Below are 20,815 nucleotides of genomic sequence, written 5' to 3'. Positions count from 1 at the left end.
TCATCAACAAATTCGTTCTTTTATTTTATTCATTCGCTCAAAGTAGATATGTGTGCCTTGATGGGTTCCAAATGTGCCTAATTGTATCTCATTGTATTGTTAACTAGGGGAGGGTACTCATAAGGTCTTTTAAAAAACCACTTTCTCAATCTCAATATATATAGCCATATAAAGTCATAGTATAATCGAGAAATCAAAATGACAATGAAAATTTTCAAAAAATCTCAATTCTATCAATGTAACCACAAAATCTCAAGGAAAAACATATTAAAACAATGTTGGTAACATCATAAGCTAGAGACGATAATTAAATTGAGTTTCATTCAAAACCATCAATATGCAAAGGGTTTTCAATTTAAAAGATTGTTGTACTTATTTCAAAACAAAAATCCACTCACAAAAGGTTTGATGCTAAATTAATCAAAACCGAATTCCTAATTCGTGATTTCCAACAGGTCAAGGATAGTCATCCAACCACAACCTATCAATTTAGCCTCGATCCAACGATCAGATCTTCGTATATAGTACAACCGAACGACAATTGATTCGTGTAAATTGAGACAATTTGAGACATGCGAACCTCGGACTTTTGTTCTATAATTTTCTACACACTTCTAGAAACATCAGGAACTGCATACTAATATTTAGAGATGATCCAACGGTCCGATCATCTCTTATCAAAAGGTCCATAATAGGCAAAGTCTCCGATCATCGGGCAAACAATCGAATCAATGCAAACAATAATGCTTGGGACAACTAGGATGTCACACCCCGGACCGGCTCCGCCGTAGCGCGATATTGTCCGCTTTGGGCCTGGCTACATTCTCACCAGCCCGCACGGTTTTGTTTCTGGGAGCTTACGAAGCAACTTCCCAGGGTGGTCACCATCCTGGGATTGCTCCAGCCTCCAACTCGCTTAACTTCGGAGTTCCTACGAACCCGAAGCCAGTGAGCTCCCAAAAGGCCTCACGCTATGAGGATGCGAGGTGTGCCATATAAGGCACATCACCCCCTCTCCGTTTGGTCGATGTGGGATCTCACAATCCACCCCCCTTAAGGGATCCGACGTCCTCGTCGGCACACTCGCACCACACGGCAGAGTGGCTCTGATACCAAACTGTCACACCCCGGACCGGCTCCGCCGTAGCGCGATATTTGTCCGCTTTGGGCCTGGCTACATTCTCACCAGCCCGCACGGTTTTGTTTCTGGAGCTCACGAAGCAACTTCCCAGGGTGGTCACCCATCCAGGCGATTGCTCCAGCCTCCAACTCGCTTAACTTCGGAGTTCCTACGAACCCGAAGCCAGTGAGCTCCCAAAAGGCCTCACGCTATGAGGATGCGAGGTGTGCCATATAAGGCACATCACCCCCTCTCCGTTTGGTCGATGTGGGATCTCACATAGGACATCACACTAGGGTAAAAATAGGTCACCTTTGGTGCCCACTTGAGCCACCAAATGTTGGCACCGTCGGTGGGTAGCTTAAGCATATTTCGGCAACAACGAAATCTAAAATTGTCGATTGCCACCCATGCCAAATTAAAGACAACACTAAGAGGAACAACTTTCATGTATAGGCCTACGTGAATTTTCGTCATGATTGGCCGGAAAATTGATCAGAAATGGAGGAGGCTGGAATCTTTTTGCTGTTAGTTGCTGGTACACCCCACTTCTCACTCAATATCCGTGGCGTACAACGTCAATTTGGGTCGGATCTTTGGTTGGATACAATGGTCAGTTGATCATGAACATTTTATGACAAGTGAAGCAACCAATGGTGGTCGGACGATGACGTAGCATTGTCGTGAATTTTTTTTCAACGATCCAAATCATCTGTTTTTAAGTCTACATTCATAGATCATTCTTGTAAAAAAAATTAGACAAATTGGAAACCATTTCAACATCTAACTATGTCCTACAAAATCAATTAACACAGTACTTCAAGAAAGTACTAAAATTTCAATATTTTAATTGAGTGGTCAAATGATATCGGATTCAAGTGATTTTTTTGTAGAGAGATCTTTGAATGAATATCTACACAATAGATAGTTTGGATTAGTGAAATATAATATAGAGTGGGACCTACAAAGATATCCCTCAAATAAGTATTTGAGGGATCCCTAAACTAAAGTTCCCTATATATACAGTCCCCTTCTATTGAGGGATCCCTCAAATTATTTGAGGGATGCCCTTTAGGGTACCTTACAATTTTTTTTCCAATGATCCAAACCATCTATTTTTTAGGTCTTCATTCATAGATCATCCTTACAAAAAAATTAGATAAATCGGAAACCGTTTCGACATCCAATTGTATCATACAAAATCAATGAACACGGTGCTTCAAGAAAGTACTAAAATTTCAATAACTCAATTGAGTGGTCAAATGATATCTGATTCAAGTGATTTTTTGTAGAGATGATCTTTGAATGAGTATCTACAAAAATAGACGGTTTAGATTAGTGGAATACAATCCGGAGTGGGGCCTACAAGCGGTATCCCTCAATGGAAGCTCTCTGTATATATATATATACAAACCATCTATTTTTTAGGTAAATATATATATATATATATATATATATATACATAAACCATAAGCTTATTTGAGGGATACCCTTGTAGGCCCCACTCCGGATTGTATTCCACTAATTCAAACCGTCTATTTTTGCAGATACTCATTCAAAGATCATCTCTACAAAAAATCACTTGAATCAAATATCATTTGACCACTCAATTGAGTTATTGAAATTTTACTATTTTCTTGAAGCACCGTGTTCATTGATTTTGTAAGACACAATTGGATGTCGAAATGGGTTCCGATTTGTCTAATTTTTTGTAAGGATGATCTATGAATGAAGACCTAAAAAATAGATTGTTTGGATCATTGGGAAAAAAATTGTAAGGTACCCTAAAGGGCGTCCCTCAAAAAAAAATTATTTGAGGAATCCCTCAATAGAAGGGGACTGTATATATATATAATCTAGGCATGCCATGTGGCACACACTTGGGTTAGGGTTTTAAGGTTCATTTTTTCTTGCAACCCTTGAACTTTAAAGCCGTATAACTTTTCTGTTTCAACTCCAATTCAAGATTTGTTTCTGCCTACGCGTTTGTTGGATGGAGCTCTACATCCAAGTACAAAGAAAAATCTGAAAACTAGACTCCCGAAAACAAAACTTAAATTCCTAAGGGTAAAATGGTCAAAGTAGCTTGGATTTAAATAACACTAGCCTCTCTGCACGCGCCTGCAAGAGGCTTTTGTAAAAAAAAATTAAATTTATTTTAGAATTAAAAAAGATAATGGATAGTTGTGTTCCATAAAAATAGGATCCATTATCTGAATTTTCTTTTATTTTTAATTTCTTTAATACGAAAAATTTTGAATTTACCATATTATCCTCATTTAATTAATAATTTCAATTTGTAATGTTTGCATTAACCAAGGGCATTTTCTGGTATTTTGAATGTTTCACCATTCTCTGCCTTTTGCTTTATATATATAGATAAAGGAATTTCCAAGAAGGGTTATTACACTTAAATACATTTTCAATGTCTAAAGACTCAAGTTGCCGTTACACATCCATATAAAATTTCCAGAACTATTTTCGGGTCAAATCATCTATAACACATGGTTCATTTGCTAAGTTAACGGGATATCAGATTATGAGGTTGAAAGTCTCAATCCATATCCTATTAATTAAATCAAATTCATATCAAAATTTAATCCATTGACGGTCGGTTACCGGCAGTTTTCAGTGTTTTTGGTGTTTTCAGTCCAACCGCACAACCGTAGGTCAATTTATATAACTAGGCATGGACATGATTTGTTCTGGGTAGCTTTTCTGTATACTATAAACTGAATTGTGAAGATCCATATTTTGGAAAGCATATATTATGAATATCAACAAAACATTCTTATTAAATATGGGGGCTATTCTTGTAATGCCCTTTTATTAATGAAATTGATGCGGCTATTAAAAATTCGGTTTTATCAAAGGATTCTTTTCCTTTTGTTATCTTACAACCAACCATATTTTTCTCTCTCTCCCTCTTCGACCAAAAGAGGGATACCCATCAATAATCAATTACTTGCACTTTCTGAAATATCCGATTGGAACGGTTTGTAGGTTTTAAAAACCATAGCTAGGCATAACTAAACTGAAGACTGCTCCGTTTAACTTTTATTCTAGTCAAAATTTGAATCAAATCGGCCAATTAGTCAGTTTTATAGGTTGACTTGTTTTTTTTTTCCTACCAAAAGAAATGAAATGAAAAGTACAAATGTGACAATCAAATGGTGGAGATTATAATCCAATAGTAGCCAAATTTAAAGATAACATAAAAACACCAAAGGATATCCAAAACTAAGTCTTAAACGGGAATGTTCCTTTGATCACTGTGAACTTATTCAAAAGTTATAATATCAAACTTATTCAAGAACATATAATATATCAAACTTATTCAAGAACATATAATATGATCTTCTGGAGAGACCGAACAGATCAAACATAGCAGCTCTCTACTTAATAATAGCGTCCTCTAATCGCATTTTCATAAATTGCTCGGTCCAGCTGCACCGCGTTATGTTTCCAGAATTTTTTTTTTTGTGAAGGAAATAAAAATAAGAATATTAGTGCATCTGTGGGAGCATAATCACCGTTGAAATTGTGTCTATTTCTGTATTCTTTTTTCGGGTCAAGAAATTATCAATCAATTTATTTCTTTTTAAGCACGTTTATTCATCAATGCATAGTCATAATTAATAAGTCTCTACATGCTTTATATATTTGTTTATCATAAGAAATATTACCTGAGCAATTTGATTCAGATTCTTCTGCAGGACAGCATATTCACGGCGGATATGTTCAAGAACCATATGGCACCTAGAGAAAAATAAATAAGGCTGCTTTATAAAAGTCTAAGTGAAGCAGCTAAAATTTTCCACAAAAAATATATAAAGAAAAAACACAAAGATATATTGAAATTACCATTACTTGGTGATAATGAGAGAACAAGTTAAAAATCTTATTACCCTTCTTTGTTCTTTGCTTCACTTGCATCTCGGAGCTCGCCGCAGGCAATGGCCATCCGGCTGCAACCAAAACTGTAACTCCAAATGCAGCAAATGGGATCAATGTTAAATATTCTTTGAGTTAATGCAACAAATTAAGACGTATATCCATTTGAGCTAATAATACAAAATTGAAATATATTTTTAAGATAATCATGACCAATGCTATGTGTGTGTGTATAGTCGTGTTAGTAAACACTGAAATGACCTTCAATGGGAGTAACTTCCCAATCTTCGCATTCCCATTCCATGTTAGTAAGCACATAGTTAAATTAAGAATATGATTTGACAAGAAATATAATTTTTAACGGTGTACAGCAGAAAAAATTTTATACACTATAATATATGTTTTGGGGACTTTATAAGAAATTATTAGCAATAATATGATGTTTTGTTCTCTTTTATGTTTTTCAAGCTGATATGGTGTTCCTTCACACATATTATTTTGGCATATACAACAGAGGTCTAAGTATATATATGCACAGTAAATAGGCATCTAAAAAATGATCTACAATTACCTTGAGCAAGCTTCCTTGAGATTGAGGGCGACATTTGACAGCTGAGGATAGTCGATGATAGGAACAACACTCCTACAATTGAATTCTCCAAAATCAATATATACCTACACATTATGTATGTGAAAACCCCATAATTACTTAACGAAAACAGTGAAGAAAATTATTACTCACAGGTATGTAAGTTCTGCTAGGTTATTTTCAGCATCACCGTAGAAGTGGTTTATGATTTCAACAGCAAAGCGAGGGTTTCGTTCATCTTTCAACCGTCTCATCACTTCATCAAACTTCTCATCTAGAATACCCTGCCAGGAAACATATATATGTAGTTTGATAATTTAATTAATTAGCTGAAATATTAATTTACTTGATCAGATTTTGTTTGTTAATTATCAAAAGTTGAAATGTTGACATTAACTAAATACTAAGAAAGCAGACCAGCCATATATAACAACCCTATGATCAAGGTTACTGATAAAAGAGAGAGAGAGAGAGAGAGAGAGGAAGAAATGGTCTATATACTCTGAGAAACTAAGATTATCTGAAATTTCAGCCTTATTTTTTCTCCAAACATAAGTCCTCCGAAAAAAACACTTTAAAAACCCAAGGATTTTAAGAGAGGAAAGTAAGATAAATATAAGCAAAGCAATAAACTGATGAACAAAAATATTAATGGGGGTGAGCTGACCTGTTCTTTCAAGGAGGAGATGAGTTCCTTGAGCTGTTCGGCAATGTCCGTCCTCCCAGCCATTTTCCTCACACAGAGAGAGAGAGAGAGAGAGAGAGATCAAAGTGAAACGAGGAAGAAAGGCAATTGCAAAAGAGAGAAATGAAACCTCTGGCTGGAATATGCATGCATGGTTATATATAGCCTATTCATGCTACATATAACATGTATATGAGTTTTTAAGTGGCATGAGCTTTGCATGTACTTTGTTTCTTCATAACTTCAGCATGAACTTCATGATTTTCGCTTGGCTCCTTCATGTTTTACTGTTTGATTGTACGCATTCAGCCTAACTTATTTGCATTTCTCAAAGTCATTTGTTTTTCCTTTTCGGTTTTATTGGGGATTGAGCTTGTGGGTTGAACTTGGGGGCTTAAACGCCTTACAGGTTAAGGTTAAACCTAATCTTCTAGCCCAACTTGTTCAATTTGGGCAATCTGACTGAGTTGAGTTGTTTAATTCTAATCAAGTTATAAATTCAAATGCTGAACCCGGACTGATAATTCCATAGTGAATGAGGCCCTATCTCTTAATTGTTGGATCAAATTGGTTGCCAATTTGATCCAACGGTTACGAGATATGACCTCATATAAGGCCTCACTATAGAATGACTCAAACCTGAACTAAGGGCGGCGAGTTGGGCTTGAATTTTCTACCTCCAAACCTTTGTCAATTTTCACTCCTAACTAATTGTACCATTTATTAAAGAATCAACATATCGCTATGGGCAAATAGCTCAAGTGATTAAAATCATTTGTCCCTACATCTTAGAGCAGTTCTAGCAATAGCCCTTTGCCAGAGCAGGACGTGGCCCAAGTGAGGTTTTGGAGTTCCAGCTGGCCTAAGCTGCCAAGGCAGCAGTTGGGTCCCAGCAAACCAGGCCAGCCCAAAGGCAAAAACAGCCTGAGCTATTGCCTGGATTTGCTGACATCAGCGATGACGTGAGCAACGAAAAAAAAAATATAAACAAATGCTAAAAATTTCAGATTTTTTTTTAAATAAATACTTAGTCATATTTTTCACTTCCCACACCAAAACTCTACAAATTCATTTCCTCATATCTCATGTGAATAGTGGTTGTCATGGCAATGGATGGAAACACAACAAGCCTTTTGCAAAGGTTGCCGCTATTCACGTGATAGTAACAGCCCTTACCTTCCCCTTGCCTTTTGCCATGGCAAATGGGTGAAAGTGCTCTTAGGTCTTAGGTTCCATTTTCCCCTCCCCCAATATTTTAAAAAGAAGATAAATTTCTTTTTTGGACAAAAAACAGAAGATATTTGGATTTCAGAAAAAAAAAAATTAAAGAAATATTTGAATGTTCATTTGGATGGAAGTTCCCACCAAATTTTCTCCTTTCGGGGTCTTTTTATAATTTGGATAGTGAAAATGGGAGTAAAAAAATCATCGTATATATTCAACACTCTTTTTCCCTTGATAAAATAATGACAGTTTCTATCTCTGTCATCGATTTTGAAAACAAAATTAAATATCACAAATATAATATTTTCCCTTTATAAATACATTTGACTGCTAGTGGAATACTAGAATTTTTGCAGTAAGCATTTTTCTTATCCACTAGCAGTCAAATGTATTTATAAGAGAGCAAACTTTAAGGCAATACCAAACGAACTAATGAAGTCCCAACTTTATATCACAACATGAAACAGTCAGTCAGTCTCAACTACATTCACTTCATACACCACAAATCTAGTCATAAACCGGTCTACAAAAGATACCAAGTTCTTGTAATAAACACTAGTATACAGCTAATATTCCACATGATCTGATCCTCTGGCGAAAAGCTAGCAGACTGAACAAACGACCTCTCTACTGACGGCGCCTTCTGGGCTCAAACGCGTTAATTGCATGTTCCATCTGTAACCCAGTGTGTTTTCAGAATAGTTTTTGAGAAAAGAAAAAAAAGTTGGGCACAAATCTGCGTACTAGAGCATTTCAAATGATGGACAATCACCGCAGAAAGTGTTCTACTACCATAAGGGTTTTTGTTCTAGAAATGATCAATCCTTTTTTTTCCTTCTGCAGTCAGTAGAACAACAAAAATATGGCATCTTCATAAGGTGTTAGAAAGTCCAAAACCTTGGTTATTCTTTTGTTAGAATGTAATCTTTATTGTTTAACATACATGACCTCTGTATACACCTATATATTTGCTACAGTATGTGAAAAAAGACAAAGAAACATATCAACAAAGTAAAACTGAGAAAGATCAAAGTTCAGAATAAGTATTACCTGAAGAATTTGATTCAGATTCTCCCGCAAGACAAGATACTCACGTCTGACCCTGTCAAAGCCTGAAAGGGACCTAAAAGCATAACATTTTCCAAAGAAAGAGTTTCTGTAAGAAAAGGGGCATTAGGACACAGCTAAAAATTCCTTCTCATGTTGAAACGTGTGTATTGTCCCAACTAGCACTAATTTCAAGGTTGTTCAATGGTATTCTTTCTCTTCATCCGAATGTTTCTGTGATATTTCAATCTGTAAGTTTTAATACCTTAAGCCGTTAAGTATTTTGCAAAGCTTCATATAGGTAGGGCTATCTTCAAAACTTACTGTGACACATGCTAACATCAGAGTTAGAATTTGAACCTAACCATATGTACAGAAGTCATAAACAAGGAATGATGTTCAAATTTTTTAGCAATTAATTCTATAATATCCTCATCTTTTTCTGTTATGTACCATATGCCTAGATGATAAATCAACTGGAATTGAAGACATGAGGAAGGCGAAAGGGAGTGAGCCTTAGATTTGATTTAAACCCTTGCTTATGTTCCTTTTGGCCTAACCTTTGTCAAAGAATTGCCCAGGAGATGAATCCTCTATAACTCTAAAGAAAGAAAGAACCTTCAAAATTTGGTGGTTGCAGAAATGTAAAATCAGCATGTTTTCCTCAAAGTTGATAATATATGTGGTGCTGTAAAATGTATGCTTCATCGTTAAAGCCAGCTTGGTGAAGGTGAGAGGACAGTTTTGTACCTTTCTTTGGAATATGCTTCACTTGCATCTCGAAGCTCACAACAGGCATGGGCCATCCGGCAACCACCAACACTGCAATGCCGAATGCACTGAATGGCATCAATATTCTTTTACCAAAGTAAAAGGATAAAACAGAGAAGCATCATTTGGGCTCATATAATATGCAATACACAAATTCAGAGGGATCAAAACTGAAAATCCATAACCAATAAATATAAGTAGTAAGTAAGCCTTATATAGTGTCTTTGGATCAATTTATCTTTGTCAATAATAACCATTCAATAAAAGTATGTGTACACTGGTTAGCCCCAGGTTAGAAACAGACTAGGTGGGGTATAATCACTATGGCGTCACCATAAAAAGCATTTTGAAACTGCATACGCCACGCGCTAGCATTCGCGTGGCGTTGACTACTTAAGTACTAGATTTCTGAGTTAGCACTTGCTTCCAAAAAGCATTTTGAAACTGCATACGCCACGCGCTAGCATTCGCGTGGTGTTGACTACTTCAGTACTAGATTTAAGTTAGCACTTGCTTCCAAAAAGAATTTTGAAACTGCATACGCCACGTGCTAGCATATGCGTGGCATTGACTACAGTACTAGTCTACTAGATTTCTTAGTTAGCACTTCCTTCCAACTTCTATGGATAAGATAATTATGTCTTCATATATATCCAACAACTGGAAATGTTTTAAACAGTGATTGGTAACGATTAATTGCTTTCATTAATGATCCATTCCAAACGGGATCTCCATGCCATGTACATTAGCGTCCAAAATGAAAGATTGCTTACCAATACCATCTTCTAAATGTTTTAAAAAGCAGAGCGCGTGAACGTTCACATCTTCACTGTCGCTTCTGAGTTTTATTGGATAAGATATTGGTTGCTTGCATAAATAATCCAAAACATGGAAATGTTTTGGGATTGGCTATGATCAGTTGCTTTAGTTAATGCGTGCTTACAATTGTGATCTACATGCCACGCACATTTAAGTCCAAACTGGAAAATTCCTAACCAACAGATATCTTCTGGATATCTTAAACATGCAACACGAGTGGCATCAGTATCTTCACTAGATTTTGTAGTTATCTCACTTCCAAGTATTTTGGATAAGATATGCAACTTGCATAAAGAACCAAATTCAGAGATCTTTTAACTCATTCTTACAATAGATTGTTTCATTTAATGATCACAAACGTGAAGTATATATGTCCTGCAGATTTACATCCAAATTGGAAAATTCCTAACCAACAGTATCTTCTGAATGTTTTAAACATGCAAAGAGTCCTGCGCAAAGGGTTCAGACTTTCTTTTGGATATTTAATCAACATATCATGTCATACATAATAACTGCTTGATAAGAAAATTTTAGCAATGCTTCATATAGTAAATTTGCCAAACCACACAGATGCATCACAATCATAAATAAAAAAATTAGTGAATTGCATGTAAATGGGCAGAAACCTAAAAAGTAATAGGCAATATTACCTTGAGCTACTTCCTTTGAGCTGGAAGGCAATTTCTGTCACCCTAGTGTAGTTGATCAGAGGTGCACCCCTAAAATCGAATTCTCCAAAATCAGTCAGTAGAAATATACATAAACATACATAATAACTATACTAAAAAAAGGCAATTGCTTGAAATCATTGAAGGCATTACAGAGTTCTTAGAAGTTCTGCTATAGAACAGTCAGCGTCGCGAAGGAACATGGTTATTGCTTCCACAACTAAGCAAGGAGTGTCGCTTTCTAACTCTTTCAGTTCTTCAAAGTGGAAGTCCAGTATTCCCTGCCAGAAACATGGTGATTAATTAGTCTCTAATTTATATGAACATTCTTTGTCTGTTAAAGAAAACCAGGCAAGCCAAATATTAACCCATGATAAAGGTTGAAAAATGATCTAAAACTGAATAGAGATTATCTTAAATTACAGAAACTGACTAAATTGGGGTATGCTTGGTGGCACAGAGATAAAAGTATATTTTGTTCCCTGGAAAGATATCATCTTAGCTGCAGAGTGCAGACACAACATCATCGATATCATCTTACAAAAATTAGCAGAACCAACGCCGCCATTTTTGTTTTTCTTTCCCCCTCCCCTCCTCTAAATTTCCTTCCTTTTTCACTAACCAAACTGATTGGGAGCACCAAATTCATCAGCATTACATGCCAATTAGAAACATATCTTCTTTCTGTGCTAGCAATACTCAGTGAAGAAAACCCAATTCCTTTTTACTTATCTTCCTCACAAACAAACTTATAAAACTCCTCAAATAAAACCAAAAACTAAAAAAAACCAAAACAATGATTGTATCGAAAAACAGAAAGAAGGAAAAAAAAAAGAGAGAAGCAAAGCAATCAAATGGAGGTGATGATGATGAGGTGACCTGCTCTCGCAAGGAGCGGATGAAGTTGTTGAGTTGTTGGGTGAGCAGAGTCGCTCCAGGCATTTTCTTTCTCCACTGCAGGGATAAAATTGGGGAGAGAGCTGCTACTGTGTCTCAGAAACCAAGCAAGGCCCCTCTCTCCTCTCTTCTGTCTCTCTCTGGGTTTTAATTAACGCGGAGGATGAAGAGAGGAGAGAGAGCCTTGTTTGTTCATAGAGTCACATAGGGTTTAGTGAGAGAGGGAGGGTGGCATGATTGCCACCTGCATCATCATTTTCGCAAAATTTTAAACTGGCGGTTTCGTCCTGCTTTGGAAGTATTACCTGCGCCTTCTGCTTCATTTGGAATCCCCATTACTCATTAGTCCTAGGGGTTACCAACGCCAACTCTGACTCTCTCTGTGTATCACAGGGGCCCACAACAAGGGTTTTCCTCATGTTGCCGTCGGAGTGGGACCCACCCCACAATGGAATACCAATAGGCTGGTGCTTTGCCATTCTCGTTCCCTCCCTAGAATAAGTTTGTAATTTTGTAATTTGGGGTTTTCGACCGAAGTTGTGCCTGCATTTATCCCGATTGAATTTTGGTTCTCCAACTCTCTATTCCATGACAAATTGGTCTCACTGTATCATTTTCCGTCAGTTTGAATTACATGGTTGGCACATGCTAAAGTTGTTAAAAGTAAATAGGACTTTTGACAATAACCCAAAACAAAAAAAACAAAAAAAAAGTGTTCAATCCGAATGGTCCCTAAATTTATATATGAGTTTCATTTTGGTCCTCTAACAAAAATCGCAGCCGCCACCTTAGTCTACCCCTCCAATCCTATTTAGAGCACCTCCACCCCAAAAGGCAAGGGTAAGGGCAAGGACAAGGCAAAAGCAAAGGCAAAGTTTGACACTATTCACATGAATAGTATCATCTTTGCCTTTTTTGGTTCCATCCCAAAGGATAAGTGCAAGGGTAAACACTATTCACTAGGGTGGCATTTTAAACCGAAAAACCGAAAAATCGCAAAAACCAACCGATATTTTACCGTAATAAAACCGCAATCGCGGTATTAAGAACCGAACCGCATTTGAGGTTGCGGTTGCGGTATTTGATTTTCAAAATTTGCGGTTACCGCAAACCGCAAAGTATATACCAACACTTGAGTTTGTAACATTGGTGTATTGCATTTTTCCTTTTAGTTTGTAACTTTAATTAACTTTGAATTGGATTTTTCTTTTTGGTTGTAACTTTAATTCATTTTGCTTTTGGTTTGTAACTTTAAAGGATTTGGAATTGGAATGCTTGAGAAGTTTAACTTTAATTGGAATGTTTGGAATTGTAACTTTAATTTTCTTAGGTTGTGAATGCTTGAGAATTGGAATCGATTGTGAATTTATATATGCTTGAGAAATTGAGGTTATGTATTTATTTATTTAGGTTGTAAATTTATATTTTTGTGAATGCTTGAGAATTTGCGGTTTCACGGTAACCGACCGCATTTTTGCGGTTTACCGCAATGCGGTAAACCGCAAAACGCGGTCGGTTTGCGGTTTCAAAAATCACCAAACCGCAAATAGTCGGTCGGTTTGCGGTTTGAGTAAAAATTCGCGGTTACCGAACCGCAACCACCCCACTTTACTTTATTTTCGATTTTTTTATACTTAACAATTAATTTTGATAGTTTTTCAGATAAATTTTTGGTCGTCACGTGTCACTATTTATTATGAAATTTTCACCTAAAATTTCAGATAAGATTTTCAGTTGCCACATGTCCAAATTTATTAAATTAAAATTTTCAAATGGAATTTTGTAGTAGAAAATTTGGTATGAAAAGTGAAAAATATTGGAAGGAGATGAATTTGTATGAAGATTTAGTGTAGAAAGTGAATAATATTGATAGGTATTTATAGAAAAAAATTTCCATAATTTTTTTCAATTTTTTTTAGGCCCTGACATCAGCAACCTGGGGGCAACAGCCCAGTCCATTTTTTCATGTGGGCTTGCCCAGGCTGGCCTTTCTGCGCTGGAGGCGGAATTGGGGCCTTGGGGGCCTGTTGCCATGGCAAGCCTACAGCGATGCACTTGCTCTTAGATAAAGGATTTGAAAATTACATAGAATTCTTAAATGACGAAATTTAGATCTCCATCATCTAAATTTCTGTCAATTAATAATTTCAATGTTTACTTTTTTATGTATGTCAAATTTTGTAAATGACATAAATTATAATGAAAACGAATTCCTGCTCAATTGGAATTGAGAAATGACGACCCTTTTGGTTGAAATTAAACTCGGGAATCTCAATCGCCAATTTCTGTGATTTTTTCCGCACGTCATTTAATAAGTTCTAACTTCTATACTTAAGTTGCCAAACAATGGAAATATCAATTTCTTCTCTTCAATTCCCGACTTTTAATTAAATCCGAATTATTTTCCTCAATCCAAACGGAGTGCTTGCCCTGGATGCTGAAGGTGTCCTTGGGGTGATCTCGTAGTTCCTACGGGGTGAAGGCGATGGGTTCAGTCCATGGATTTTTCTTCCTTTTCCTGCAAGGCTACTGGTCTTAAAATTCTCTTTACATGCTTATGTCTCATATATTGGAACTGATTTTGGAGTTCTGATTATTACTTATGCCTCTATAATATATTAATATATGAATCGTAAATTAGCCTTACTAACTTGCTACGTGGCCATATTTGTATATTTTCTGCACTCTAATTCAGCATTTTCAGAATATCTATGAAATTATAAGCACAGGTACTTTCATAAGATACAAAGACTGGATTTTGTTGATTTCTTTAAATTATCAGAAAAGCTGGATGGGAATTTTTTTTTTTTTTTTTTTTTTTTTTTGGGTCAAAGTTAAGAAGGGAAGGGAAGGGAATGGGAAGATTTCTCACGCATACTGCTAAGATACCATGAGGATTCGAACCAAGACCACTAGTCTGCAAGCCCAATGGAAAGTATTAAGAATGGAATATTGACATAAAAGAAAAATAATAGATTTCAACTTTCATGTTTGCTACTTTGTATCTACGGCTTCCATGTTCTTTTGCTTACTTTTCTACTTCCTCTGGTTACAAAAATCGTAGTCCTAGCTACTTTTGCATAATCCAGATATCTCATTCTAACTATATGACGTCTCTCATTATTATTCTGTCTAGAACCAAAGTTGTCCCAGAAGCATTTCTCTTATCCAGTAGCAGTCTAATTTGTTCATAAGATAGCATACGTTAAAGACAACACCAAATTAAGTCCAAACTTGATTTCGAAACATGAAACGGACAAAAGCAGTCTCAGAGATAACAAGACACTATGTTCACTTCACAGTACTGGTGAACTTATTGAAATACCAAATGCAACACTAAACAAGTCATGAACCTGTCCATAAAAGATACTAAGCTCAGCTGCAATAAACTTATCACATAGCCAATATAAAGAACCATCTGATCTTCTGGAGACAACGTTTTTAGAAGGCCGAACGAACCAGCTCTTTACTCACGTCGCCTTTTGGGCTCATCAGCATTGATTGTACGTTCCATCTATACCCCAGTATATTTCCCAAGTTTTTATTTTTAAAAAAAAAAAAAAACAGAAAAGAAAGTGGAGTAAGAATATTAGAACATTTGCAACCGAGAAGAACCACCTCAGAAAGTGTTCACCAATACAGTATTTTCGTTCCAGAACATTTACCTGAAGAATGTGATTCAAACTTTCCCGCAAGACAAGATATTCACGTTTGACTGCGTCGAAGTCCGCAAGGCACCTAAAACGCATAGCATTTGGTTAAAGAGTGTTTATAAGAGGTCTGTAGGATAGATTGCATATGAGATAATTTCTATAAGTATGAGTGAAGTGGCTAAAATATTTTCTCTGATACACTATATACCTGTAGCCTTTTAGGTCTATGATATTCAATACCTTATTATGTTCTAAATATATTGCAAAGCTATATAAGTAGGGTTATTAAGAACTCTTAACCTGGCACATGCTAGACCAGAGTTAAAATTTGAATCTAATCATCCTACCGTACACAAGGCATGATGTTCAACTTTTTTGGCTTAGTCAGTTCTTATAAATATCCACATCCTTTTCTATTATGTACCATTTACCTAGATCATCCCTCATTACCTAGATCATCCCTCAAATGAATTCGAGATAATGATCAGTTTTGCGAAGAGAATGTAGTATTTTTCGTCAAAGAATTGTCTCCGACAATGTGGGGCTAAAAGATTCTACTACTCTAGAATTATAATTCTGAAAAATAAATCATTTGGAAATTTATAGTTGTGGAATTGTGAAACTAACATGTTTTCCACAATATTGATAGCATAATGCGTGCCATAAAATATACGAAATATACCTGACTGTATGATGTGGACACATGTTATTCCACTGTTAGCAGCTTGATGATGAGAGAAAAAATTATTACCTTTGTTTGTTTTTCGCATTACTTGCTTGTCGGAGCTCAACACAAGCAGCAGAAACCCGGCAACCTCCAACACTGTAATTCCAAATGCAGCAAATGGATCATTATTCCCTTACCAGAGTAAAAGGGTGTACAAAGAAGCATATTTGCATCCTTCGAAGCTCATAAAGATACAAGATGCATAAAAAGCTGAGCATTTGTAATAAAGAAATTATCTATAGATGGCAGTAATATTTTCTACAACAGGAAATAAACTCTACCCCCAGCAGCCCTTGCCTTTTCCTCTGTCACATTTAAAACTTGACTAGCAATTTTTCTCTTGTTAATTTTTCTGTTTAATTAAAGTTTGTGTACGCTTTTTGACCCCCGATTAGAAACAGACTAAATGTGCAGTCTCAATAAAAGACATTTCGAGACTCAAAAATCGAAACTTGAATTCAACTATAGCTTGAAGGAAATAAGTCCTCAAAGGCCCAAAATCATAAACTTATAGAAACACTAAGATATAGAATTTAAGAGTATTTGTGATGTTAGTAATGAGAACCCTAGAATTATCTGTTGGCAATGAGCCAGCACTTTCAACATTCAATGTGATAGGTGCTACCACAGATTCAGGCAGGGCAGGATCCAAGTGATTTTCCAGATAGAACATATGATGACAGGGAATTGGTTATTGAATGGAAGCAATGTACTGGATTAGACAGTAGAGGGGTGGCAACCACCCTATTTCTCTGTTTGCACACTTTTTCCCCAATTTACGGACAGGGTAGAAAGAGATGAGCAATGCCTAGGTTGTGACAATCTGATCTAAGCTTTTCATTTAGTTGGATGAATCATTTGAATCTGCATATGCCACACATGAGCGTGGATAAATCAAATGAAACATCATCTGTCACGCGCTAGCACGGGCGTGACATGGACTTCTACATCATCTGTCATGCGTTACCACCTTATTACTCAAATTTTTGTGGACATGCCTTCATAAAAAACCAAAAATGGAAAATCTTTTAACTAATTATTGCTTACTGTCGATTTTGTTTAGTTAATGATTGCTTACAACTTGTTGATCTCCATACCATGTTCATTTACGTCCAAATTGAAAAATTCCTAGTCAACGCTATCTTCCAAATGTTTTAAAGGCGTAGAGCGCAGCGCGTGACGCTGACATCTTTAATTAATGATTGCTTACAAATGTAATCTACATGCCATATACTTTTACACCCATTTTGGAAAGTTCCTAACCAACAATACATCTTCTAAATGTTTAAACCTATGCAACAAATACTACAACCATACTTACAAGTCTACGTAAAAGAAAATATCTAAAGAATTTCTTCGGGATATGTAACCAGAATCTCATGTCATACAGAAAAATATATTGGTAAGAAAATCTTACCAATGGTTGTTTGTTCCTTGATATTATTTTGGCCTTACCGGACATGCATAAAAATCATAAAATATTTTTTGTGAGTTGTATGCAACCTAAACGTGATTGGCAATGTTACCTGGAGCCAATTCCCTTGAGCTTGTGGGCAAGATCTGCCACCTTAGGATAGTTGATATCACGTTGTCTCCTAAAATCAAATTCTCCAAAACCAGTCAATATATATGTAATAATAATTAATTAATACTAAAAAAACCAATTACTTGAAAGCTCTGAAGAAAATTACAGATTTCTTGTGAGTTCTTCTATGCCAGCGTCACCATCGCGAAGGACCAGGGTAATCACTTCCATAACCAGACCAGGAGTTGCATTTTCTAACTCTTTCATTTGATTAAAGCGGTGGTCCAAAATGCCCTGCCAGAAACATGGTGATTAGTTAGTCTGTAATTTATGTGATCATTCTGTCTGTGAAGAAAGATTTTAAAAATAAAAAAAAAAAGATATGACACCTAAACAGAGATTATCTGAAAATTTCATAATTAAAATCAGCTATATATAAGAAATTAGCTTCTTTTTTTTCTGTTTAATTGTTCCTTGACTCTTCTTTGTTTTATCTTTCCCCTCTAAACTAATCATATTCCTTTCCCATCAACCAAACAGATTTGGAACACTCAACCTTATCAGCATTACATGCCAATCGATCATAAACATGTTCATTTTGTGCTAGCAGTGAATGAAGTCTACACTAGAGTTTAACCAAAATAAACCCATTATTTCTAAATGAATCTTCTTTGAGAAATTTAAAAAAAAAAAAATATATATATATATATACATAGATCATTAACATCTAAAAGCTCACCAAAATCCAAATAGGAGCTTAAAAAGAAATTTAAAAAACAACCCAAATTAAACAAGCAGATTGAAAAAAAGGGGGGAAAAAGCAATAAATTAATTAAAGATGAAGTGAGTTCTCACCTGCTCACGCAAGGAGCGGATGAAGTTCTTGAGCTGCTGCTCCAGTCTTGTCCCAGACATTTCTTCCTTCCCAGAGAGAGAGAGAGATAGAGATGAAGTTGAGTGTCTGAGAAACCAAAGGCTAATCTGCTCTGGCTTTATAGAAACTCTGGTCTGACTTAGAGTGAGTTTTGAGTGTTGGTTTGCATGTAAACTTGTTTATGAGTGCAGACTGCAGAGTGGGAAGAGAGAGAGAGAGAGAGAGAGAGAGAGAGAGAGAGATTTGTTGGTTCATAGGGGGTTTTTAGTGGAGAAGGTGGCATGGTATTCATGATTGCCAACTCAACTCCATCATATTTTCACAACAATCTAAACTGGCAGTTTCCTTCTCCTGCTTTGGCTGTGTTGCCTTACCTGCACCTTTTGCTTCATCCCATTAACTCCTCCTACATGCACCTTTTGCGCTTATGTAAGACAGCTCTGCTGTGACAGATTGATGTTGCCCACCCGCGCCAATGAAGCACACTTGTAACACGCGCTGTTCCAACCCAAGGCCAATGCCAAAGGATTTTTCTTTTAATCAATTTTTTTTCTTTTTCTTTTTTTCTCTTTCCTATTCTATCCTTACTTTACATTAATTTCCTTTTACTTCAAATTTTTTATTTTTTCCTTATACTTAAATTTCAACTTGCAATCCATTTTCAGTTTTTTTTTTTTTTTCCTTTAATCAAGTAAGAAATAATTAACACTACATATTTGTCTAAGCAAAATTATATGATCCACCTTCTGCAAAAACTCATGCCCCGGGAATAAACCCTTCAAGCATAGTTTTCTTTTTTTTAAATAAATATTTAAAGGGAACAAATTTTAAGAATAAATTTTAAGGCAAAAGACAATAAAATACAAAGAGCGAAGGTGGTAGGCTCCTCCAAGGGGTCACAACAACAGCTCACCACTACATCTACAACCATTTCCATGGCTTCCAAGACCCCATGGTGGCTCCATCATTGCCCATTACCCAACACAGATACTGACTCAGAAACAAAAACAAAACATGATCATAAACTCTCAAGAATTTTCCCATTCTTATATTAACAACCCAAAGTTCCACTACTACTTGGAAAAATGCCTATTACGCATAATATCTTAGTAAGAAACACTGCTAATAATTGATAAAGTTATATTAAGTAAGAAATTAAACATACTATGCATAATATATCTTGAAAATTAGAAGGATTACTAAACTTTGTCATCCCACTCAAATCACTGTTGTCCACCATGTCTAAAGAAAAAGAAATAATATAAAAGTGAAGTAAAAAGAAATTAATGTAAAGTAAGAGTAGAATAGGAAAGAGAAAGAACAAAAAAAAAAATTGATTAAAAAGTATTAAAAAGCAAAAGGGAATGTAGGTGGAGAAAAGGGGAGTGGGGAAATCAGCTTCCCTTGTATATCAGGGATAGTATTGTTTTGTTATTCTCAACTAATAACATTTTGCCACGTGTGATAAGGATTCCACATGACGGAACGTGATTGGATGGAGATAGAATCAATTAAGTTAAATATATCATGCGTGATCTTGGAACTCAACTACCTTAGATATATATTGGTTTTTTTTTTTTTTTAATACAATCGATATTAGGGGAAGAGAATTTAAACACAGTATCTCGAGTGTAGGGTTAATTATTGTTAACCACCTAAGCTTCATGCCTCTTGCATATCATTTCCCCTTAGATTTTGGCAATTTACCAAACTAATGTAGGAAATTTTGAAGAATGTAAAAAAATTACATTGAAAACTTGATAAAATAAAGTACATATTATAAGTGAGTCTCTAAAATTTACATAAATCTAAAGAATTATTTTAACTCTCCAGTGTAGAGGACATGCTTTTAACCCCTGATTGAAATTGCAACGAACTCCTAAACAGCAAAAAAAGAATTTGCCTGTGGCATTCTCCTAGAAAACCACTTATCTTCCAATCAGTTCAAAACATATTTTGATAATGTTCAAGTCCTCTGATATTTTTCTGATTGAAGACAGCTTTGGATGAAATAAAAGTTCAAACTGGCTTTGTAAATTCATATCCAGACTATCAAATTCATTGCAACAACAGCTAATGGGTACGAAATGAAAACACTTAAAACAACGCCATAGGATCACTTTAAAACAGAAATACTTGCTTGAAATTTGAGAGGGGATTTGAACGCATTTGTTTCGGTCCTGGACCGTCCAGTCCAGTAACGTATTTCTACTTTTCTAATTTGTTTACAGTTTTTGTTTTATTTTTCATTTTTAAAGTTAATTTATTATTTATTTTAACATTATTTAAAATGATTTTTTCTTTTTCTATTTTTGTCTACGT

At 35.7% G+C, this 20,815-nt stretch overlaps 3 protein-coding genes across 3 annotated transcripts in view; all 3 read right to left on the bottom strand.

Moving 5' to 3' along the window:
- LOC117630235 (pseudo histidine-containing phosphotransfer protein 5-like) overlaps nt 1-6,333 on the bottom strand; it is a 52,346-nt gene extending 46,013 nt beyond the window's left edge. Inside the window, exons 1-5 of the mRNA XM_034362979.1 lie at nt 6,271-6,333; nt 5,757-5,887; nt 5,586-5,657; nt 5,029-5,100; nt 4,807-4,879 (exon numbers count right to left, since the gene is read on the bottom strand). Of these exons, the coding sequence (XP_034218870.1) occupies nt 4,807-4,879; nt 5,029-5,100; nt 5,586-5,657; nt 5,757-5,887; nt 6,271-6,333 (411 nt within the window). The remainder of the gene's footprint in view (nt 1-4,806; nt 4,880-5,028; nt 5,101-5,585; nt 5,658-5,756; nt 5,888-6,270) is intronic.
- Nucleotides 6,334-7,942: 1,609 nt separating this feature from the next.
- LOC117632232 (histidine-containing phosphotransfer protein 2-like) lies at nt 7,943-12,042 on the bottom strand. Its single transcript, XM_034365669.1, has 6 exons — nt 11,697-12,042; nt 10,971-11,098; nt 10,800-10,868; nt 9,310-9,381; nt 8,563-8,635; nt 7,943-8,187 (listed from the first exon to the last, which is right to left on the bottom strand). Exons 1-6 carry the CDS (start codon nt 11,757-11,759, stop codon nt 8,140-8,142), a joined length of 453 nt encoding a protein of 150 aa, XP_034221560.1. The 5' UTR covers nt 11,760-12,042; the 3' UTR covers nt 7,943-8,139.
- Nucleotides 12,043-14,975: 2,933 nt separating this feature from the next.
- LOC117631759 (histidine-containing phosphotransfer protein 2-like) lies at nt 14,976-18,985 on the bottom strand. The gene is made up of 6 exons (XM_034365051.1): nt 18,475-18,985; nt 17,786-17,913; nt 17,621-17,689; nt 16,119-16,190; nt 15,380-15,452; nt 14,976-15,228 (listed from the first exon to the last, which is right to left on the bottom strand). The coding sequence occupies exons 1-6, from the start codon at nt 18,532-18,534 to the stop codon at nt 15,181-15,183; spliced, it is 450 nt and encodes a 149-aa protein (XP_034220942.1). The 5' UTR covers nt 18,535-18,985; the 3' UTR covers nt 14,976-15,180.
- Nucleotides 18,986-20,815: the final 1,830 nt, after the last annotated feature.

Source organism: Prunus dulcis, chromosome 6 (assembly GCF_902201215.1).
Source record: "Prunus dulcis chromosome 6, ALMONDv2, whole genome shotgun sequence".
In the NCBI taxonomy this organism is placed as follows: domain Eukaryota; kingdom Viridiplantae; phylum Streptophyta; class Magnoliopsida; order Rosales; family Rosaceae; genus Prunus; species Prunus dulcis.
This window is presented reverse-complemented; position numbering and strand designations above follow the sequence as displayed.